Raw genomic sequence first — 25,871 nt, 5'->3', positions numbered from 1 at the left:
GCATGTAAAAAAAAGCTAATTGATGACATCTCAAAGAATTGAACTGAAACCATGATATTTGATCAAAACTATTGATTTTACTGCACAAAAAGAAAAAGAAACTTTCTTCATACAAATTTAATCATATTCTAAAACAAAAGAAATCTATGAACCCTAATAAAATTTGAGAAAGGAATTAAAAACTCAACTAAAATGAAAATGATTCGTTTTAATTATAAACTTGCCATCATCCAAAAACAAGAAGGGAAGATTCATTATTGAAGAACTGAGAATGCTAAAATCATCCAAAATAAAAGAAGGAAAGTTTTTCATTATTAAAATACCCTAAAAAATAGGTTTTAAGTGCATATCTTAAAATAAAAAACAGAGAAGGATTGACAACTTTTCTGTCAAAAATGCAATTTCGAGGAGCAAGGATCCCACACAATGCCTTTCGGTTAATTGTCTGTACAATCCATTATTACATAATTTTTGGTATTGTTATCAGAAATAATATATATAAGTCATTATTCATCCACCATATGATCTCACATGATCTTGGTGATCAAATGTGGTGAATACTAATTGCTCACTACATGTGCTTATCTTGCCTTAATGTGAATTTGATGATTATAAAGTGGTAAATATTTTATGATAAAATTTGTTGGAATATTACATCTACCACATATAGTCCTGCAACAATTAGCATGTCTATCCTTAATTATAACTGATGAATGTAGAGGCCAAGCAGTGTTGAGGATAATACTTAGAATTATTTGGGCTTAAAGCTACTTCTAAAGCAATCCCATAGATCTGTCCGCTTTCTGATCTTTACCCTCGCTTGCTTTGTTACCAGATATGCACCTTGAGCCTGTGTACCAGATTGAGATGTGTACTAGCTTAGATGCACAATTTTGATGTGTCTAGGATGCACATCCTGGACTGTAGATGCATCTGAATGTGCACCCATCTGTCACACATCCACAGTCTATTATGTGCATCTTGGACACATCTGAAGCACATTTGGGTGCATCTGTGGGACCGAAAGACTTTGTCAATTGAAAAACAAAAAAAGGGTGTTTTTTAAAAATCATTTTTTGCTTGAAACCCTAAAATGGCCCTTAATGGACCATTCAACCTAAAAACACATCGTTTTGTTTGCTATTTTGCCCTCAACTCATTTTGTCTCCATTCGAAGATCATTTGTGGGCCTAAAATGACCCTTTATAAGGTCATAAAATGATATGCACAATGGAGCTCTATATGCTTTTGAAGGCCTTAATTTTGGGCTTGGCAGCAGAAGACCCCACAAGGGGTATTGCCCCTTGACCTCTGCAAGGGTTGCTACCCATTTATTCTATTGAGGCATTGCTCCCAAACTCCCATTTGATTTTTGACATATACTACTACTTTGAGTTTGCACAATGTGTATTTGATGATGTTATTGTGTCTTTAAGGTTTATTCAATTAGAATTTGGCATTTAATATTTGTCTTTGGCATTCTGTATTAATGAATGATGAAGTATCATTTTATCAAAGGATTTAATTTTACAATTCCAAATATTTTTAAATACAATAATAATAAATATTATTATTACACACACACACCCCTACCCTTACATACACAAACCTTAATTTTTTGGGCATGTACCCATGTACTACATTTTCATACTCGTATTCACACCTGTACCTGAACCAGCAACTAAGCTAGCTTTGTAAAAAAAATCTGTGAATTGCTGTCATGTACTAGTTTGGAACCCAAATTCATTCATTCTGTTCAATAACTTTTTTTCAGTACAGTACTGCCAAATGCAATATAAGCATTGCATTATCTAAATGTTTGCACAAATGGAGCTGCGAGAATCAAGAATTTTGTCTAAGCTGCAGTAATATTTCCCAAGACCATTGTCTATGGCATGTAGAAATTCTATCTATCAAAATCAGAATGAAAGATAGGGCAGGCAAGCACACCCATAAAAATGCAGATTAGAAGTCTCGGATTGTGGATCAAATGCTGGATATAATGATTTCATGCACAGCTTGTCATCACAAGAAACCCACAGGCCATTTTCCAACATCTATTACCTGTCTCCCAGAGATATAAATTCAAAGAAACCTCTGACACATGGAAATATACAAATTTCTTCCTCCAAAGATTTTTCCAATTCTCAAAAATCCAAGAATGCAATTCTCTCAGTTTCAGTCACACCTTGGTTATTCTACAGGTCAGTGTGTTTTGCTATAGGAACTCTTCCCTATTGCCAATCAATTCCTTTAGGCAGATTTCTGGAACAGATGTGGATGGGCAAACCCGTACAACAGAACCATGATAAGTGTGGTCACCATTTTCAGCATAGGAATTAGTGGATATGTTGTTATATTACTTGTCAATTTTTCTAGATAAACAAAACACCAATAGTCTTCACCACCTTGACTATCTCAGTTTCAAGCTATCTAAACATGATGTAATCCAGTTTGTGTTTTACCACCATCTGTTGGTTCTTCTTTCTACCACGCTTTAAATCAGCTTTTTCAGAAGAGGATTGATCATACTTGTCTTGTAGTTTGAGGTATAATTGACGTCCTCAATCTTGAATAGTGTTATGACTAGACTACTTGTGCTCACTGTTAAATATGTGTGCCTAGAGAACTACCAATCATCTTATTTATTATGACTCAATCCATCTTGTGTTTTTCTGTTTGCTAACTCACAATACATTTTTCTAGTGTCTTTTTCAGCGAGCAATTATATCTCATTGCCACCTTGTCTATCTCATAATGTTTCAAAATGTCTAACAGTGATATGGTGACCTATTATCTAATGTTCTGGTCCAAATCAAGTTTGTGTTATGCCACCTTGTTATTTGGCACATCTATTGGTTCTTTCTACCATACTTCAAACCAGCTTTTTCAGAAGCAGATAAACCATACTGGCCTTGTATTTGAGGTATAGTTGACGTCATCATTCTTGAATAGTATTATGACTAGACTACTTGTGCTCACTGTTTGAAATCTGCCTTAATAGACTGTTAACTCATTTTATTTATTATGACTACAATCCATCTTTGGTTTTTCTGTTTGGCAACTCATAATACCTTTTCTAATGTCTTTTTCAGCGAGCAATCATATCTCTGCATTGATTGTCATTTTTAATTAGCAATTATATATCTGAATTGATTGTTTTTTTAGCGAGCAATTATATCTCTGCATCGATTGTAGAAGTGTGTCCTTGTTTTGTTCACTCCTAGAACTGTTTTGTTTATTCCAGCCACTGTATTGATGTAGTGCTATTTTTGGTTAACTTTTTTCCTTGTTATAGTTAGGTTATGATTCCCTAAATGATTTTAGCTTTTTTTGCATTGCTTTTGTGTATCTTTCTCTTTTTAGTCATCACAGATATTTTCATAGAATATTCTGTTTATTTTCTCCACACCCAGCTTGTTTTACAAACCTCTTTGCCGCCTTACATTCTATGTCTTATCATTGTTTGTTTGGAGGCTGACTTCTCTCTTTTCTGCAATTATTTTTTGCTATTTCCTAAAGATTCTTGAATTGTGCTAATTTGTTCATTGCCTATCATAGTTTTGTTTCTTGTAAGTGCACTGTTTTGAATATGTCCTATTCTCTTGGGTTGTACAAATATTTCCTTCCATCACTTCCTCACAACTAATTTGAGCTTGTTACTTATGCTATCTAATTCCTTTCATGTGAAGTCCAGCCCCATGCTACATGAACTCAATCTAGGATGGGAGGAGAATCGGAAGAGGCAGCTATCATTTGATTTGGCTTGCTTTCTGCTCCTTTTTTTGAAAGCTTTCTAATTGAGCTTCCATCTCTTTGTGCTTCTGCCATTGGCTTTGTCATCACCATAACACACAACCTTGTTAAACCTATTTTACCCGTGCAGTGAAACATTGGGATGATCTCAAGGTGTGAGACCTTGTGAGTTGAGGCCAAACCTCCAGTTATAGAGTTGGTTCTATATTTGATAGTCTTTGTGGAGCTGAAACTAATCTATCCCAATGTTGTTTACAGGGAGAATGGTAGAAAATGGTGCAAAAAAAACTCAAAATCCTAATAGGAAGTGACACATGAGATGTTTTATGATTCTTGTCTGTTGATTACTCAATTCAATAAACCAAACTACAGAAAACATAATTCATGTGTTGCATCGAACTTTCATAACAAGACTCAAATCCAAGGGAGCATTTGGGAGTAGTTAAAAATGTCTTTTAGATGTTTTAGTCACAGCATTCTCAGAACTAAATTCTTGTACAACTAGATTAATACAAGTCATGACCTGAAACATAGATATATTTCTGCATTACGGTGATGAAAATGGGACCAAAAATTTAGGATAAAAAATATAGTATCACAGGATCACATCAACCATTTTCTGAAATTGACACAATAGATAGCTCCTAACAAAGTAAAAACAGTAATTTCATTGATTTAAATTACAAAAGCTGAGTACAAATCTGTGAATAATACTATATTGTATTGAATCAAGCTTTACATGCCATATTTTTGGAAAATTGCTTTGCAATGCTTAGCAAATGCTAGAAAGAACTGAATACAAGCCGACCTAGACATCTTTTTTCTCTATCCAGCAATAGGAGATAATATAGGACATGCTTCTAAAAACAATTAAAGATAGTTGCTTTGACCTGGTAGTTTGACCTCTATTTGGGTTCTTGGAAACAGAGTCCCTGTTTTGACGTCATTAAAAGCTTCAAGTAGGTGTAGATGGAAGAAGGTTCTTGACTTTTTCAACCTCTTTCTGCTTTGCTTGCTTCTATATCTGCTCTTCAGCCACCTACATGCTTGCAAAAAGTTGTGAACCGGCACAGGTGTCTTAAATGCCTCCAACAGCTCCTTAATCCTCATCAACATCTAAGTTGCTTCAAAACTGCCTTGCAAAAAAGGACTTGTTGAATGAGTCTGAAGACTGAAAGTCTCTTTGTCGCATTGGATAAGACCTTAAATGCTTCCTCATAGGCACTGTGATTTAAATGACTCACTATCACCTAGGTTATCATACTGGGATTGTCATTTATGTTGAAGCTTACTGTGATCAATGTAAGGGGGTTGCACTCTCACATATTCATTCGCTGTGATACTCATTTTTTATTGCCTTTGACGATGACTGCCCTCAGTAGGTCTGTGAGGTGTTCTCTGTGGACTGTCTACATCACTGCCAATGTGCCACTGTCATACTGCCACTGAGATTGTAGTTTTGTGGTCATAGACTGACCTCCCGTTCAAGCCTGCATCTTTTTCGATGCCAACTTTTTTGATTGTGCATCACTGTCATCATATAACTATCATTCACTGCCTCTACGTGTACATTCTCATTCTTTCCATGATCTGCCATGCAAATTCTTCAAAACATTGTCGTCGCAGAATTATTGTCGTTGGAACTAATATCTCTGCCCTTTTCCCACAATTACACTGCTGTCATGACAATCCTGTGGTTGCACTGTCTCTTGGCTCTTGACTGTAGACTGTCTCTTACTAGGACTGTCCAGTAATAGTTCACTGCCCTCTTGAAATCATATGCCACCGTTACTATTAGTGGGCGTGCAGACTGTAATTGTCATGTTTCATTTGGGTGCCCCTAGCTTCAAGGCCACTTGATTGTTATACACGTTAGGTCATCCCTTTTAGTGATTTTCTAGCTATTATAACCTCTGCCCTGAGATACTGTCCATGACAGTGTTCAAGGTCTTCTTTCATATGCATGGGCTGTCTCTCAGTCACCAGACTTTAGTTTGAAGACCACTACCCTAAATGTCATTGCATGGTGATATACTACCTTACCATCCTTTGCACTGTCATGCAAGATCTCTGGAAATGCCTTGCCTTGGACCATGGTCCTTGACATTTTGCTTGCTGAACTATAGTTTAACAACTTCACTTTCTTGTTGTAGGCCGTAAGTTATCTGTAGTATACTTAATTGCCATGTAACAGTGATGACTGTCTTTGTTGATGAACTATCATTTATGGCTTGATAGTTGAAAACTGGTCATGGCCATTATGTCACTTAATAGCATAGTTGATTATGAAGGATTATCTTTGAATCATGCTGTTGGTTGTCAATGCTCATTACCCCTCATAAGCAACGAAAACCTTACCACATTTTAGTATTTTACATATTCACTCTTTCTTTCAAAACGTGCCACTGTCATTGAAAACACTTACCCTCCAACTATCATACTAATGCAATCAGATTTCCACAATCCATGATTTATAATACTAAGTTTCTGGAATAGATTGTGTAGAGATTTTTCATCACAATCTATTCCAGAAACTTAGCATTATAACTATCATACTGTTTTGTGAGGATTATTCTTCATGACTGTATCTAGACATTGTGCCCTTGAATTTTCCTAGAGCTCTGTTTTGATTTATCCATTGTTCGTTGAAGCTATCTATGATAAGTGCATGATGAACACCATCTTCATGCATAGGTACACAGACACTATCCCCTGAAGGTGTTGAATAAGCTTTTGGTATTTTGTGTTGACGTTATAGCTCTACTATTTGACATCATTTGCTACAGGTGTGTAAATTCCTAATACAAAGTTCCTATGTGTACTAGTAATAGTAATCACAGGTTTAACTTCATGTCTGTAAACTGTCGTTCTTGATCACTGCCCTGTATCACTATCAACACCCTGCCATACACTGTTTTCAGTTTTCACACTCTCATAGAATACATTGACATCTATGCTCTGTCCAATAGTGCTTCACTTCCCTCTTTCGCTGTCAAAACTGTACTCTCTTTTGCATCAAAAAGGGCTAGAGGCTTGTTATGATGCATTTATCTTTCTTTGTACAATGTGTATAAGGCATAAATGGAACCTTGAAACCTCCTCAACCCCTTGCAACATGGTAAACCTTCCTCCATATCGTGCAGCATGGGTTAAAAATAAATCAACCAGGTGGTGCTTCCATGCCAAACAGGGAGGCAAATAACATAAATAGCTGCAAACCCTAGAATTTCTCAAAAAGAAAAGGGTTTTATCCTTTCCTTCTAAAATGGTGTGAGATTTGGAACAGTTTGAGAGTTTGTTTTTAGCCTTTTGGTGCCCATGAACTTTTGGTAGTTACCTGTGTTTTTTTGAATCAAGTTTAAGATTAATAACGACTTACTACACCTGTAAAGACTTAAAAAAATGATTACTTTATGGAACAATTTAGACCATGGTGAGACAACAATATTAGCAGGCTCAACCTTTTCGTACAAAGAAACCTCATATTGAGTTATATGTAGACGGTAGTATTTGAGGCAATTGAAAATTCCTCATTGAAAACTGGTATCAAATAAGACTTATATCATCTTACCTGGGTAGCCAACTCATAGTTGCCATCATACGTGGAGGCTCTATAATTCCACAACCTCTTTGCACTTGATTTGTATATTGGGTGATATTTGACCTACTAAAGTTAATGGGAGAAAATGCCCTGCAAAATGCCAAACAACGTAGAATGTTGGATTCTCTTGCCATTTCTTTTAGCATAGTTGCAGATTTGAGGCAATATAATGGTCATCCATAAGGTCTGAACTCTAGTTTTACATTTTTAAGAATGTAATCATATACCTAAACGTGCCAATAGAATTGGTAATGGCACTGGTTTGTGAGGCAAAACATCAGGAAGGTTGGGTTCTTAGACTTGGCCTGCATTATAACTTTTATATTATTCTGGTCTATTTTGAGCACTAATTTTAAAGCTGGCTATTGAACTTATATTTTTATCGGTGAAAGTTTTCTCTTGTATGTTCCAGTGTAACGAGACCTATATGTATCAATTGTTCTAGCAGCATCTTTACTTTATAAAATATTTACCAGCACGTTAGGAGGAAAGATATGATCTAGTTGCCAAACTATATGTTACCTTTTTGGCATAGACTCAAGGAATAATCTTCTTTTTTTGCTTTGATTTTGAGTAAAATCTAATTACTCTCATCATTCTATGGATAACTGAAAATGAAAAGGTTTATTGAACGTTTTATTTTTTTGAATGCCCCAGGCTAGTTTGCATGGCTGTGTATGTTGATGCAGATGGAGAGCGTAAGCATCTACCTCAGTTTTTCAAATTTGTGGTGGCAAATCCACTTTCAGTTAGAACAAAGGTAGGGACAAATGGAACCAAAAGCTTATAGTCAGTGATTTTTTAATCTTATTAAAACAATTTGTTTTAACCTTTCCATTTGTTTGATTTGCCAGGTCAGTAATCAAGAGTCAAAAGTACAATATAGAAAGTAATGAGTTGTTGGTGCTTAGATTTCTCTAAGGCAACATGGTTTCAATTTTTGAAAAAGGATAAAAACTACGAAATAGAATCAAGGATTTAGATCAGTGATTGTCATAGACTTAATGTTGTGAGTTCATGCTCTTATTTATATCTTTTGGGATATTCATATTTCTAAATTATTTGTGCTTGTCTTTGGTTTGTGCGGCATTTCCTGTCTTGCTCCAGGTGCGTTCTGTCAAGGTAAGATATTTCCTCACCTGAACAATCTATAAGGTTGTAAACCAATCCCAAGAATATTAAACATTGTGCACTGAGTATCTAAATTTTTTGATGGTTTTCAATACACATGCTAATGTAATTATTATGGAACAAAAGTACAAATTGTTCAGCCAGAATGATGAAAGATACGGTGGATTGAGAAGAACTAATTGTCAAAACTTTGTCTGTCTTAATTTGAAAGGAAAACATAATGTTTGAACTTCAAAGTTATAATCTGTTCTCAGTTGTAATCTAAAGAAATTACAATGTTACATGTTTTTATGTTTAGTGAATGTTTTCTGTAATGCATCCTTTCTATAGTCTGGGACACTAAGAGTCTCATTCCACACTTTTTAACTTGCTAGGTCAAATGGTTTATTAAGAAAGTAATGGAAGATGACTTATGATATCTGATCAATTTAGTAATTCGAGCAAGTAATGGGGCTTTAGTTGGCAAACTGATTTCTATATAACTCATATTATAACACTGTCCAACCTGATATTACTGTAATGCAGATTATGAAGACAATGTCATTATAATAATTACAAATCTGATGTTATATATATCTATGTATATGTATGTTTGTGTGTGTGTGTGTGTGTGTATGTATATATGTGTCTATACACATGTATGCATGTTTAAAAATGGTAGGAGTATAATTTTATCGATTGTGAAAACAATCAATATCTTCTCATGCAAATGTTGCTGTTCCTGATAAAGCATTACCTTTCCTGTGATTTGGTTTCTGTTTCTGACACACACACACACACACGCACACCCACACACACACACACATGTTAGTATATGTATTTTTGTGTGAATTTATGTATGTATGTATGTGTGAATGTATGTATGAATGTGTGAATGCATATATGCATGCATGCAAGTTTGTATGTGTGAATGTATGTATGAATGTATGAATGTATGTGTATGTTCATATATCTATATGTTGTGTGCGTGCGTGTGTGAATGTATGTGTCTATGTATGTGTGTATGTATCATAGTTACAAACTTACAAGCCTCGGGTTTGGCAAGCCAAGATCGAGCTCAGACTCGGACTCGGTGAATCAAAAAGCCCAAGAAATTCAAATGTTTTTAAGGATTTAAAGTTTTGGTCAATTAACATCAAATACATGATAATTAAGATAAGTAGAAGCTACTTTGCACATATGCACAACTTTGCATATATCACATAAGTATAACTGCAAATTTTTGAAGAAAATTAGTTAAAGTTAAACTAAATAACATAATAGAAATATAGTGTCACTGTCAAATGTCTACATTATTCATGGAATATGAAATCCATGGAAAGAAAAGTTCAAAACATATATCCAAATAAAAGCTGGAGCATAGAAGACTAAAAGTAGCTTATGTCCTCCGATCAGTATGCCTAAGATAGGTCATGGAAGACTCTAGAGCCATCCTCTCTCCCTATGTCTAAGGTTGAACCTCTGGGACATCCTCATCCTCCTCATCGTCATCCTCTTCCTCATAATCCTCATCATGAACTCCTTAACACCTCTAGGATGGCCCACAACAATTACTATGAGGTTTCCACAACTACAATACTAGAAGATAACAATAGCATGACATATTCTCCCTGTCTTTTACCGTCCGTCTACAACAATAGTCTGTTCATTCCCCATCTCTGTTTCATAACTCAATAGGCAATGGAGCGGCTAATTCTCAGCCTCAAAAGCTCAACAAATAGGAAAGATAAGTCATGGAAAAAGGAAACTAAGCACCCAAGAATGAAGATGCATCATGGTATGATTCTAGGAATTCAAGTTCACCACAAAACTCCTACCTACAATCGCAAGATGAGATATCAAACAACCACCCTAATGAAAAACTCAGCAGTAGAACTCCTGTGGTTTGCAAAGCTAGTTTTAATGATATTGGCGCACACATGGGAAACAGATTTCTCCACCATTATTCAAAGTTAAATATTAAATTTGCGCCTTTGCATCTTCGTTTTAAATTCCACAAAGCATAACCTGATAAATATATGATATTCAATGGATGGTGTTATTGTCTGGACTATATATTTCGGTTCAAATATATGTTATTGCAACCATCAGCTAACAAAGTATCCACAGAAAAGTGATCTTATCTCCTCAAATTAGGCATAGAAGCAATATCTTATTATTTCTAAATAATCAAATACCTTACAAATTTGTCACCAATGGAGACTTCACAGATATGACACAAGTGTGAACTCCGTCATGAGTCCACCCCTTACAAGAATTAGGGTATCTAAGAATCCCTACTAATTCTGCCCTGTTTTCTCAATTTTGGATGTTTGACATTTTGTCAAACACATGGCATACAACTCACTGTTGTCTGATTTTCTGATCACTCTTTATGTTTTGGGGTGTATGTTCATAGCCAAGTCGACTTCAAAAGCATAGAAAATGATAGACAAGGATGATTTAAAGCTATGACAAAATATTTTCAAGGAAATGATGATGACACTTGTTGAATCTTTGGATTGCTGCAAATGTAGTTGCATTGCCTTATTGGTATATTTTTTCCAATGGCAGTGATATCACTTTTATTTATATTAAGGAAGAGACATGTCTCCTCATGAGACATGTCTATCCATTGTTATCTAATTAATATAATAACAAATGATTGTTTTATATATATATATATATATCACATATATTTCTACACTTCAGTCTCATAATTTATCCAACTGAAGGTACCAAACATCAACAACACTAGGCATAAATCAGAATTGCATACACTAATTTACAGGTCTGATACATGTGATAGCAAACTGTAACATCATACGGAAAATGCATTATATTGACCATAACAAACCTAATTTGATTCTTTACATACCCAATTAGTTTGCTTGCCTATGTGTATTACAAATGGGACTTAATGTAGAGGGGTAATGGCATGCAACTCTTCTGATGAGGTTTGAAGCAATTTTGATGCATATTGAATGTAATTTTAGCTGCCTAGGGTTTAAGAGGAAGCAATGAAACCCTTCAGTATTATCAAGATAATATGATGCCAAATGGGTTTCCAAACCCTTGCCATAAAAATCTGATAAATTTAATATAAAGTCAAACCAACAAATCCAAAAGTTTGAGAGCATCTGCATATTTATGGTATTTCCAATTCCTCAATGCCAAACACCTGCAATAAGCCCAGTTTAAATTCTGAAATGAATCCATATAATAAGCCTAATGTGTTTTTGTCTGCACAACTGAGAAACGCCAAGGGTTTTCGTTCTCAGATTTTATAAATGAAAGCCAAAGCTCTCAAGTTTCTTAGAGAGAAATTAAACAAAACCTAGTATATCAAATGAGTTCCTCAAATCCCCTTTTATAATCCTCTCATGAAGTTTCTGGTAACCCTTTTAAAAAAATTCCCTCTTGATATTCATATTAACTTGAAACTGGAAATAATAATAAATTGACCCCTTATATAATTTTAATTAACTTAAAGTCACTTTATGAAAATGACTTAAATACACTTTACCAGTTTTAATGTTGTCATATCATAATGTCTTTTAATATAATTAATATTATTAAACTTGTTTGTATAATTAATAATATAACTTAAATTTTTGAAGTTTAAAGTTTAAACCCTTTGGTAATTACCAATATCAATTCATGGGAATAATCCATCCACTTTAGAAATATAGATTTGATGCCAATTGATTATCCCAGTGAGTTACTATAAATAATAAGTATTAGCAAAACATCTAAGTAACTTACTAAAAATATTGAGCATGACTCAAGTGTCCTAGATCTCCTGAAGGCTCACCATAAATAAAATAGGACATTGAGTTGAATAATATTCAAATAAGTACCAATATTTTGGGACACTGCATTTGGTCCAACCCTTCCATCAATCTACTAAAGTTTTCTGTCCTTAGAGATCCAATTTGATACAAGCATCAATATGCCGATTCATCATAGAAATTCATAAGCTTAAAACATGTCAAATAGATTGCAAACCCTTCCTTTTATAACAATTGATGAGCCTTCTAGAATATTCCATTTTCCAGTTTCCACCTCATGGTGTAGCTTCTAGAATAAGCTGGAGCTTAGTTACTGGATGTTCTCTTGGACCCCCGGATGTGGATGTGGATGCATTTAGGTGCGGATGTAGAGGCAGGTACTCTCTGGTGTACACAGGAAGCATGTTGGCAGAGCATCCATAGTGTGCTTATGTGCTGCCGTGGGTACCAAGAGAGCATCCAGATCCTAGGATGCCAAAAACAACTCTAAAGCAATTTCTTTTTTTTCATTTTTCACTTAAAAAGTTTAAACATATGTTTTCCCTTTACAAGCTTATGTTTACTCAACTTCAAAATACTTAGACTTTCTATAGATGAATCATCCACCCTTTAATGATTAGGTGTTGCTAAAACTACAAGGACTTCGAAATATGCCACTGAGAGTTCCATTTTTGGTGTATTAGTATGCATGCCAAGAACTATAGATGACCTTCATTTGGAGAACCTGAGATGAACCCATGCAAAACATTTTCAGCTATTTACTTTGCTGGATTTGATTCATCAGTGTTTGCAGATGTATGGGCTGGGAGAATGGATTTTGAAAAGTTCCTTCCTTGGTTTGTTGCATGGTCATTGGTGCGTACTTAATCATTGGTAGCAATTTAGGTTTTTGCTGTCAATGCTAGAATTTGAATCAAATTATTGATATTAGCTATCTGATCACAAGAATAAGTGATCAGCATGGTCTTTTAAAGTTGAATGAACTGCTTAAGTTCCTTGAGCTTGGTCAGTCCTATATTTTAGCAGTACTTGGGCATTGTATTCAGCAAACTTCTTGCATCTAAAGCACCTTCTGTACTCTTTACAAATGTCAAATACTTAATTTATGATGAGGAAAATTAATTTGTTGCCAGATATTGATTACCGTGCAATGTGTTTACTTGACCCAAATCTAATTTTGTATATTTTTTGCATTTCTTCGCATATCTATCTATCTTATTGAGGGGCAGGATCACTGCAAATGTAATAACACTACCATATTTCTGTGTGTTCCAAATGCAGATTGAAAGTTATACAAATATGCATAGAAGAGACATGTCTCTACGGTAATTTATAAATTAATCATCAATTAGATAATATTAACATTAATATCTAAATATTATTATATATAACATATATAATAATATATAGTATATATAATAAATATACAAGTAGATATAAGAGGGTTTGTGTAGTTGATAATTAACCAATAACCATAGAAGGATTATCTCTAGGTCAATTCAATCCAACTGAAGCTACAACATTAGCACTCCCTCTTAGCTAGGGAGGATTGTTATAGAACACATTATGTGCTCAAGCATATAGAGAGATATCATCTCAATATGTTATTCTTGGAATGACATATTTAAGTATTTCAACATATATCCATCAATTTAGATGTTATCATTCGATATCATCCAAATTATAATTCAACAAGAAATATCAACCATATGATATTCATCGTACTTACACTTTCTTGGTATGTGCACTGGCATCATGTTCATGATGCCTACCAAAAGAATATGGTATATCCTAGAAGGATATGGGTTATTTGATCTCCGACACACTCTGGGACAACGACTGATTGTAGTCTAGCAAATACTAGTCATGATCTCAAGGACAACAACTTACTATAGTCTCCATTATGACAAGTATCATGATCTCCAACACATTCTGGGATAACAAGCTAATGAACTCTATCATGATAATAGATCAAGAACTCAAGAAGAACAAATGTAGTATTAGGATCTTTGACACATATATAGAAGTAACACAATCTTCAAAATCATAATGGAAACAATGGCAACAAGAGTACAATCATTTTTGCCAAGGATCATCTCTTCATCTAGTTGGCATTTTTGAAATGACCCCAAGTCACTAGCAATGTATATGTGGTTTAGGGGATCATCCTCTCTCTTTGTTATATTTCTTTCCCTGCTTCATGTGGTTGCCTATGCTCTCAAACACAAGTTGTATGTATTATGGTAAAATAATGAATTTGTTATTAAACAAAGATCATGAATGATCTATATATACAAGATACAAGAGAATGTTTCAATAATGAACAAGAGAAAGAGGAAATAGATGCATTTTTGTCGAGTGAAAAAGAAAGTTTCTATAATGAACAGAAGAAGTTTATGGAAACATTTCAGAAGAGTGACCATTAGAAAAAGATGTAAGAGAGAGAAAATATAAACTATCTAATATCGTAATACCCTCCCTTAATGGTCAATCTATCTTCAAAAAACAAAAATTTGCATGTCCTCAAAAAGTGTAAAAGGCAGCCTTGGGTTGATGAGAGAGGTCTGCATGTTCTACAATTTTGGTCTGTGGTAGCATTGACTATGGTAGGACGAGTTTTGGTATCAAGAACAAGCACCTCAAGGCAAAGGTTGAAGATCGTCATCATTCTTTGCTTCCAGGTGTTGTAGTTCTTTCCATTGAAATGATGACCCCATTTAGACCTGCAAAAACCCAACAGGAATCTATGAAAAGTTTTTGAAACTGGCACGAAAAAAGAGAGTATTGAAAGAAACCCTAGTCAATTTTAAAAAAACCCAAAAAAAGCAGATTTGACTATTAAAAAAAGGGTGGAAAACGAAACTGCTGGACGAAAATCAGAGATAGAAATTTTAAAACACCCTACACACTACCCTTTGTAGAAGATGTGCAGAAAAATGTGAGCTTGAAAATGTCCAAAAAGAAGGCCACAAAATTGCAGAAAAAAATTGGACACCGAATCCCTAGTCGGGTTTGGAGGAAAAAAAGGATGCAAATTTTGAACACACTTTGGCAAATATTTTGAAAATTTTGAACTAGTAATTTCAAAATTAAATTAAATTTTTTCGAAGAGGCTAGGAATTTGCTCTGACACCATATTATGGTAAAATAATGAATGTGTTATTAAGCAAAAATCATGAATAATCTATATATACAAAATACAAGAGAATGTTTCTATAACGAACAAGAGAGCGGAACTAGAAACATTCTTGTAGAGTGAAAAAGAAACTTTGCATAACGAACATAAGGAGTTTATGGAAACATTAAAAAAAGAGTGACCATTAGAAAAAGATAGAAGAGAGAGAAAATATAAACTATCTAATATTGTAATAGTATGCACCTAGGACTGGCAAAATTATTCCTTTAAATGGTGGTAAAGGAGAAGCTCATGAAAGCTCTTGAGAAAGTCGACAACTTTGAGGATGCATTGAGACTTTGGAAGTAGTGATTTTAGTTTGTTAATCCTCTGGGTCATACATTCAACAAACTAGAGGTGAGGGTGGATGTTGCTACTCTTGTTCAAAAATAGCTACTTTTGCTACAATGCACTTATATTTCTAGTTCCTCTGTTGCAAAGAATAATTGGCTTGCCTACAGTTACGTCCACTTGGTGAAGAAGAATAGGCTTGTGTCAGGTTCAGGATGATTGGAAAAGTTAATGCAGTTCATGGTACCTTGTGGCTTCAGGATTGATGCACTTTTACCATCAACAACCACGTGTTGGGATGTTGGTCTGAAAGATTCTAGTAGATTGACAAGGAGTAGGTGTAATAAGGATTGGTTGGGGTCATTGGATATCATGATTTATTTTATAGAGTGAATCAGCATTAGAGGGCTCTTTGATATTGATATTCCAAAAGAGGCATAGTTTTACTTAGCTAGAACTTAGAATCATATACCTTATTGATATATTTTGTATAGCTGGAAATTAGAATCTTATACCTATTCTTATTGTTGTGCACTATGTTATTGAGTCATTTATGAATTTGTGGCCTTTTGGGCCTTTTGTAACTGAATCTTAAAACAGTGAACCTTGAAATTAGAAATTTTCCTCTTTATGTGTTAATCTTCCAGGCCCATAGCTTATATTCTAATTATATCATGCTTACAGCCCAATCAATACAGTTTCACCATTTATTGGTAAAAAACATGAATCGAGTTAATTAGGTTTTGCAATCCATATGAATGCTGTTATAGTTTCTAGATTTGATTGCATTGATAAAACTTTTAATCATCAACATTTCTTCTCCTTATGTTCTCTTGCATCGTGATGATGGGTCACAGAGTGTGACTCGAAACATTGATGATTAAAATTTTTACACAATGAAATCCAGAAACTATAACAGCAAAAGACATGAACTTTTGATTTGTTATTTGCAAGTAGTTGCAGTCCTTTTCATGCCAATGACTGAACTTCGATAGAGATCTAATATTTTTTATATCGATAGAGATCTGACAATTGAAAAAGCTGCAGTCATGGAATTCAAAGTTTGCTTAATGAAGCAGATTATTAGCTTTCTAGTTTGCATTCCTCTAAACTTCTACTATTAACCAACCATAAAACCTGACACTTCCTCGTCATTGTGAAGCAGGCCAAGCTTGTATTTTGGTCAATAATGTCGTATTCTCTGCAGTCAATTTTTTAGTCATTTAAGTGAACACCTTTTCACCACTTCTATGATGATGCATTTGGACTGAGCTTTTTTGAATTCATTATTGATGTACTGGTTTACTGGTTTTTTGGTTGGGTTTTTAAAGCACATGATTTGTACAGGACAGTACATTTTTGGAAGCTTGTATTGAAAATCACACGAAGTTGCATCTTTATATGGATCAAGTGCAATTTGAGCCTGCTCAACCTTGGACTGCAAAAGTTTTGACAGCTGATGATGCCAAAATAGAAGTTGATCCTCACATTAGGTAAGCATATGCATTGGACACAAGATGTGAGTTCCTGTGACATATAATTTTAGAATAATGTTTAGTTTGATAGCTAATAGAGGAGTCAATTACATTGTTGTCTTCTTTGTTCATTAACAACACATGGTTTTAATATATTTAATATTATAAAGAGAAAAACTCATTGCTCTTTACTTAGCAAATTTAAAAGAAAATTGGACTCCTTTTCAAGTGTGTTCTTTTTGACTCAACATTTATTAGAACTGATGCTTGGTTATTTGAATGTGACTTAGTTTTTTTGATACCATCTGTCTTAAAATGATAACCACAGCCTTTTGATAGTATCTGCTTTAAAATGATCAGGGATATTTTTGAGGCACCAGATCTCATCAGAGCAAATGGGGGAATTCGAAATTATATATATCAGTTGACACAGTCATCTTCTGAGTCTGCAGCTGTCAAAGTAGAAGGAAGCAACACCCTTGGTAAGCTTCAAATCACATGGAGGACAAATTTGGGTGAACCTGGGCGCTTGCAGACACAAAGTATCCTCGGAAATGTAAGAAACTTATTTTACTGATTGAATATTTGACAGGTTGGCATTGACTGATTTTGTTGTAGAGGTCTCATTTTTTTGCAATAATTAGAAAAGCTTGAAAGATACTCTGGACAGATGAGAGTCTTAAATTTTTTTGTTAGCTAATAATTTTTTGGAAGGTATGATTGAATCCGTGGCCACTTATGAGTAACAGCAGAGTATGGTTCTTCATCTCATTATCTCACTCAGCTTGGCATTTTTCAGATTTTGTATATTCTGATACATTTTCTGTAAACTTGTGATGGATTTTACAGTTGGAATCTTGTTTAATTCAGTCTGGGTTGAGGAGACGAAGTGTAGCTAAACCCAGCAGAACTAATGAAGAACAAGAATTGTCAAAACTCCATTTCATTCTATCTGACAAAAACCAGTATACAATAACAAATTTGGAACTGTATCTCAGAGTGCAATTTACAATGCACTTAGAACAGTTGCAAATACACCCAGCGCTCGGTAATTTTAGTTCAGCAACAGCCGCTGTTGAGCTCCAATAGTAGCCCACTGCCAGCACCTGCAAGGACAGCTAGGAGCTAATCCTTCTTATCATAAAATCACAGGTCATAGATGGTATAATGTCTGTCAAAAATAATGTAACGACCACCAGAAACTGTGGAAAGCATCTGGTGGGTCCCAGCAAGAAATCAGTGCATATCAATGGAAATTTAATTACCCCAAAACAGGTGTTATGAGTTCCTCTAGCAATATAAGAAATGCAATTCATGATCTCAATTTTAAATTTTGATGTTCTTTAGATGGTGCTCAGGTATGTAGGTGTTATCTAAGCTTCAAGGGGACAGCTTAGCAGGAAGTGTGTAAAGCGCATGGGCCCCAATAAATGCTAAGTCCAAAGAGGTGCTCAAATCGCTAGATTCCTAAATAAAATAAGAAATCTGGCATGCTATAGCACATAGTAGCACGTGGGACTTGTAAAGTTTCTGCAAATTCTGCTATAAATCAGACTGATGAAATGCCTTCTAGTGCTGGAGATGGCTTGTCAATATCAGACGGAATACTATTTCTTCTTTCTGTGATATACAGTTCTGCAATAATATTTACTTCTGCTATAATTCGTATCAGGTAGAGAATGCTAAAGAAGCAGACTTAGTATTGATGTGCGTTCTTTATCCACATTCACACCCTATTAAATATAGCAATAGGACACATCCCTATCTAGTTGTCTTTAATTGCTTTTCCTTGCAATCGGTGTCAAATGCTAAAGACATTTAGTTAGTGTTTAAACTAAGTAAGTTTGATCAAGTTTAGTTTTAATAGTATATCCCATGGAAGATGCCAATCATAACTAAGGAAGAGATAATTATTAATAGGCTTTAATTCCAAAGGGATTTCATGTATTATCAGATCTGTACGCTCTGTAGAATTAGACTAGTATGATTTCAAAGTTATAGAATTAACACTCCCTCTTAACTTGATGATCATACTGAGAGATAACATATCTAGCATCATCAATTAAGATGAATAAGCATAGATTGATACTCTATATTTATCTGAATCTTCTAAGCATGTGGTATCATTGAACACATGATACTATGTCATATTACTATACCAGTGATATGACTTATCACTTATACTAGTGATAACAGTATTGCACGGAATGCAATATACAGGATAAAATCTGGAGAATGATTAAATTCTTCCTTTATCCAAGTTGTGACTCATAGGTACTGGCAGGCCTATATCACAATATGATTTTGAGTTAAGATTTACCAGTTCATAGGATAAAATCCGGAGAATGATTAAATTCTTCCTTTATCCAAGTTGTGACTCATAGGTATAGAAATGTCTATATCACAATGCGATCTTGAACTCATCTAGATCTGACAGTAGTTCTTTATTGTTCAGTACATTATCTAAGAGATCGTCATCTCTCATAATATGTTTTATACAAGTGTTCATTATCTTAGAGATCGTCACCTTTTAAATAATAAATACAAATGGTGGAGCCCATAACAGTCAATAGCTTGACAATAATAATTTTAACTTAAAATTATTTAATTAATAATTAAAGAATACAAATGTATTATAATTCAATCATACCAAGTCTTTTCCTGAAGTGATCTATCTTCACTCGAGAGAGAGGTTTGGTAAGAATATCTGTTGTCTGATCTGCAGTGCAAATGTATTCTAATTTTAGAGAATTCTTGCCTAACATATCTCTTACATAATGGTAAGGAATTTCAATATGCTTGGACCTGTCATGAAAAATTGGATTCACAGAAAGCTTGATGGCACTCTGATTTTCACAATGAATAATAGTAGGATTCATGGGTTGACTAAATAATCCCACAAGTAACTTTCTAAGCCAAACTGTCTCCTGAGAGGCCATTGTTGCGGCAATGTATTCAACTTCTGTGGAACTCTGTGATACTGGAGCCTACTTTCTGCATATCCAAGATATCATCGTTGAGCCTAAACTAAAATAGCATCCTGAAGTGCTTTTCCTATTAGTAACACTTCCAACTCAATCTGAATCTGTGTACCCATATAAGTCCAAGTCAAGTTTCTCATACCTGAGCCCAAGGTTAAGAGTGTCTTGTAAGTATCTCATAATGTGTTTGACTGCGACTAGGTGAGTCTCCTTTGGCTCACACATAAACTGACTTAAGGCATTAACAACATAGCAAATATCAGGTCTTGTATTTACCAAGTGCATAAGAGACACAATCATCTATTTGTAAAGAGTAGAATCTACAGAAGGTGATTATGTTGCTGCTTCCTTAAGTTTGTGTAGATTAGTCTCCATTGGAGAAGACATAGGTCTGCAGTTCCACATTCCAAATCTCTTCAAGATGTTTAATGTATACATTCCTTGATTAAGTATGATGTTGTCAGAATTTTGCCATACTTCTAGTCCTAGGTAGTAATGGAGTCCTAAATCTTTCATTTCAAATTCTCTGATTAGATGTTTCTTGTATTGATCTATAAGATGATCATCCCCTGTCATTAGTTAAATCATCAACATATAGTATCAAAATTATTATATCATCTTTATCCTTTTTATAATAGAGACTTGGATCAGCTTCATTCTTGGAGAATCCTAAACTAGAGAGATACTTATCAGTTCTTTCATACCATGCCTTTGGAGCCTGTTTAAGCCCATAGAGAGCTTTCTTGAGTCTGCAAACGAAGACTTCAAGGTTATGAGTTTCAAATCCTTCAGGTCGTTCCAAATATACCTCTTCTGTAATCTTTCCATTTAGAAATGCTGTTTTTACATCCATCTAATGTACTTTCCATCTCTTCGATGCTGAAATAGCTAGGATTTTATAGAGGTGTATCTGGCAACAAGAGTAAAGGTCTCTTCATAATCAGTTCCCTCTTTTTGAGAGAATCCCCTGGTTACGAATCTAGCTTTATATTTTTTAATGCTACCGTCGACAGCATGCTTGAGTTTAAATATCCACTTAGAAGAAACAACAGATTTTCCTTTAGGTCTTGGGAACAACTTCCTAAACACCATTCTTAATAATGGATTGGTATTCTTTCGTCATAGTTTCCTTCCAAGTTGCATGTTTAATAGCATCTGAAACATTGGTTGGTTCTGATTTAGATAAATCACTCATGTTTACTGCATAACTAGAAAATCTTTTGGGTCTTTTGCCTTCTATGAAGGTTCTAGATGGTGTAGCAAAGTCTTGTGCTTCATCTATAGTTTTAATAGCCCAAAGTGGTCTTTTCTTAGAATTTTGAGTTTCCTCAAGATTAAGATTTTGAATTTCATCTTCAATTTCATCAATGTTCTCCCTTTGAAATTGAGATTCATGATTTTCTTCAGAAGTAGGTAAATGTGTGGGATCTTCAAAACTTAGGGCTTTTTTGAATGATAACTCTTCTTCAAATATTACATCTCTACTAAGTTCAGTGTTTTTCTAACCAGGTATGAAAATTCTATATGCTTTAGATGTTTCACTATACCCAACAAAAATACCTTTCCTCCCGAAGGGTTCTAACTTAGTTCTCTTTTCTTTTGAAACATGTATATATACTGGGCACCCAAATATCCTTAGGTGGCTTATATTAGGTTTAACTTTAGTAAAGACTTCTTCAGGAATTTTATCTCTAAGGTGGTTGTGAGGACTATTCTTTTGAATATAGACAACTGTACAAGAGGCTTTTGCCCAAAGATAATATTCTAAATTTTGATCAAATATCATGGCTCTTGCTCCTTCTATAATTGTTTTATTCTTCCTTTCTGCTACCCCATTTTGCTGTGGGTTATAAGGAACAGTATACTCCGTCTTAATTCCTGCTTCTTTACAAAACTCTTTAAACAAATCTGAAGTATATTCCCCTCCATCATTAGTCCTAAGAGTTATAATTTTGCGTCCTGATAAATTTTCAGTTAAGGTTTTGAATTCTTTAAATCTCTTAAGGATTTTTTCTGATTCTTTACATTTTAAGAAGTAGATCCAAGTTTTCCTAGAGAAGTCATCTATAAAAGGTTTATAGTATCAAAGTCCTCCAAGAGAAGGAACAAACATAGGTCCACATAAATTTGAGTGGACTAATTCCAAAATAGTGTTAGTTTTTCTAGTGTTATCATGAAATGGACTTTTGGTGTTCTTACCGAGAGTGCATCCTTTGCATATGCTTGAATGATCTTTATTCAACTTAGGTAAACCAATAACCATCTTTTCCATAGTTGATAAGGCTTTGAAATTCAGATGTCCTAAACTTCTATGCCATATTTCGTTTATATCAATAGCTTCATGAATTAATGCTTGAATAGGTTGACTAGGTTCTGTAATTAATTCATACATCCCTTTCTTTGACCAATTAACTTTGATTTCTTGAATGAAGAGTTCTTAGACCAGGTCATTACTTTACTGTCCATGAATGCAACCTTATGTCCATCATCTTCAAGTGTTGTAACAGAAATTAGATACCTCTTTAGTCTTGTTACATAGAGTACTCTTTTGAGATGTAGAGAAATACCTAACTTCAGTTTCAAGGTGCAATTCCCAATTCCTTTGACTAAATGAGAGGAATTATCACCGATGGTAACTTCGCCATCAACTTCTTCTGATATTGAATTTAGTAATTCTTTGTATCCTTTAATGTGTCGAGACGATCCACTATCAATTACCCATGCTTTGCTTGATACTTCATTTGATAGTGCAGAATACAATACATGATTCTCAGGATCATAGTTTTCTTCTTTCTTGGTAACGTTTGTACAGTTTACTTGCTGCTTTTTATTCTTAGGGCAATTAGATCTATTGTGTCCAAATTTTTCACATTTGAAATATTTTATTTTGGATAAATCTTTCTTAGGTTTGTCATTTCTTTGATTACCCTCTTCTTCTTGAAGTGCTTCTTCTTACCTTCATAGGAATTTGTGTTGAGAACATGAAGTTCTTCATCTTCAGTTATCAATTTTCCTCCTTTCTTAAGTTTCCTAAATTCTTCTTGTAGGCAGTCTCCTTTAAGTCTATTAAAGTCTGGAAGATTGTCTCTAGCACTTACTCCTTGTGAGAACTTAGGTGGCTTATATTAGGTTTAACCTTAGTAAAGACTTCTTTAGGAGTTTTATCTCTAAGGTGGTTGTGAGGACTTTTGTTTTGAATATAGACAATTGTACAAGAGGCTTTTGCCCAAAGATAATATTCTAAATTTTGATCAAATATCATAGCTCTTGCTGCTTCTATAATTGTTCTATTCTTCCTTTCTGCTACCCCCTTTTTTTGTGGGTTGTAAGGAACAATATGCTCCGTCTTAATTCTTGCTTCTTTACAAAACTCTTTAAACAAATCTGAAGTATATTCCCCTCCATCATTAGTCCTAAGAGTTATAATTTTGTGTCTTGATAAATTTTCAGTTAAGGTTTTGAATTCTTTAAATCTCTTAAGGATTTTTTTTGATTCTTTCCATTTTAAGAAGTAGATCCAAGTTTTCCTAGAGAAGTCATCTATAAAAAGTTTATAGTACCAGAGTCCTCCAAGAGAAGGAACACACATAGGTCCACATAAGTCTGAGTGGACTAATTCCAAAATAGTGTTAGTTTTTCTAGTGCTATCATGAAATGGACTTTTGGTGTTCTTATCGAGAGCGCATCCTTTGCATATGCATGAATGATCTTTATTCAACTTAGGTAAACCAGTAACCATCTTTTCCATAGTTGATAAGGCTTTGAAATTCAGATGTCCTAAGCTTTTGTGCCATATTTTGTTTATATCAATAGCTTCATGAATTAATGCTTGAATAGGTTGACTAGGTTCTGTATTTAATTCATACATCCCTTTCTTTGACCAATTAACTTTGATTTCTTGAATGAAGAGTTCTTAGACCAGGTTATTACTTTACTGTCCATGAATGCAACCTTATGTCCATCATCTTCAAGTGTTGTAACAGAAATTAGATTCCTCTTTAGTCCTGTTACACAGAGTACTCTTTTGAGATGTAGAGAAATACCTGACTTCAGTTTCAAGGTGCAATTCCCAATTCCTCTGACTGAATGAGAGGAATTATCACCGATGGTAACTTCGCCATCAACTTCTTCTGATATTGAATTTAGTACTTCTTTGTATCCTTTAATGTGTATCCTCTTCACCCTTTCACACTGACTTCACCAGCCTTGGGTGCATCGCAAGAGATTGATATTAATAATGCGATCTTTATCATTTGGGTTCTTGTGAATACCCTTCGGATTGTTACCACAACTGGTATATAACAAATGCCAGTAAGACTATCATAGAAATGGAATCAAATTCTATACATAGAACACTTTATGCATAATACATCAATGAACATGTTTTAGAGGACTATATTCCGTCCCTATGGTTATGAAATCGGTATGCAGAGTGTGGAGAACTAAATATAATCAAAGCAATAGAGCTTGGTACTTATCGGAGTCATTACTGTGTAATGTCCCCTTTTTTGCCAGTTTGTGCAGTTGATTGAATTAGCTCATCATAGCGACCCTCGTGTGTTGATAGGGTGTTTTGGGGTTCTCAGTTGATTACTTACTATTTTTAGTAAGTCTATTATGGGCAGTGCAGTGGATGGTTGGGTAGTTGGTCGTCACTTGCGGTTGATCAGGTTAATAATTACATAAGCTCTTATTTATTTATTCATTGAATTGCATTATTATAATAATGTTTATATTATTATAATAATGACTTAAAAAGATATTTTTAAAAAGCAAGTTAAAAAGTTTATAGTGTTGAGTTCTTTTGGGAAACTTCTACATTTTCTCAAGTGGAAATAAAAAACTTATAAGTGAGAGCTCTTTTCATCAGGAAAAAAACATGCTTGAAAATATAATTGCTTTTGTTGCCTTTGTGGCTTTTTCCTGATTTCTGACCTATGAGCCCTTGCTGAAGGGTCTCGTCTGAGAAGTTCTTGGTAATTGTGCTGAAGTGTACAATTGGCCGACATACTCCTATTGTATTTCTGTGGCTGAGAAGGATCTTGAATTATACATTTTGTCATTAATTGTCTTGCCGAGGGTTTGTGTGAAGTTTTTGAGGATTTTCCGAGAATTGTGATTTGCTGCAAATTGTTGTTGAGGTATAATGATATGCATATCTCCTTCTGTTCATGCTATGTCTCGGAGATTGTTTAATAGCTCTGAACTGAAATTGAGAAGTAAAATCGAATTACTTCATTTTGATGTCTGCAAGCTGGGAGATGAGTTTTGGCAATGGAGAAGGGGCCAAATTTCATCTGGAGGCAGCGTCCAGAAATAATAATTGTTTGCAGCATCACTTCTGAACCACACTTACTCTTTGGAGGAGTTGGATGACAGTTACAATAACTGGCCATTTGCTACTGGCCGCATGAGGAACTTAGAGCCTTTGTTCAGTTTTTTCAGAGGTCAATTGGGGTGTGTAATTATGGTGGAGGACTCAGGTCTGCAATTAAACCAACTGTATCACATTTGAAGGGTCTTTGGTCCACATGGTGACATTGTGAAGCTTGCTGACTGCCTGCGGCACAATGGTGAATTCAAATTGGACATTTGGCTCTGGACATGACCCCATCCTCAAGCCCTGCTGTTATGTTCTTAAGCCAGGTTCATTTAATGTTGTACTTCCTTGGTTTGTGCAAAACAATAATA

The 25,871-nt window shown here is 34.6% G+C and overlaps 1 protein-coding gene across 2 annotated transcripts in view; it reads left to right on the top strand.

Annotated features, from left to right (window-relative positions):
- Positions 1-25,871, top strand: part of LOC149543409 (trafficking protein particle complex subunit-like protein) — a 246,556-nt gene that overhangs the window by 40,470 nt on the left and 180,215 nt on the right. For both annotated transcript variants that reach the window (XM_089798197.1, XM_089798198.1), the window contains exons 4-7: positions 8,015-8,117; positions 8,465-8,479; positions 17,072-17,217; positions 17,560-17,755. In XM_089798197.1, the coding sequence (XP_089654323.1) occupies positions 8,015-8,117; positions 8,465-8,479; positions 17,072-17,217; positions 17,560-17,755 (460 nt within the window). The remainder of the gene's footprint in view (positions 1-8,014; positions 8,118-8,464; positions 8,480-17,071; positions 17,218-17,559; positions 17,756-25,871) is intronic.

This window comes from Cupressus sempervirens, chromosome 8, assembly GCF_028749045.1.
Source record: "Cupressus sempervirens isolate cs-2001-9-10 chromosome 8, ASM2874904v1, whole genome shotgun sequence".
Taxonomy (NCBI): domain Eukaryota; kingdom Viridiplantae; phylum Streptophyta; class Pinopsida; order Cupressales; family Cupressaceae; genus Cupressus; species Cupressus sempervirens.
This window is presented reverse-complemented; position numbering and strand designations above follow the sequence as displayed.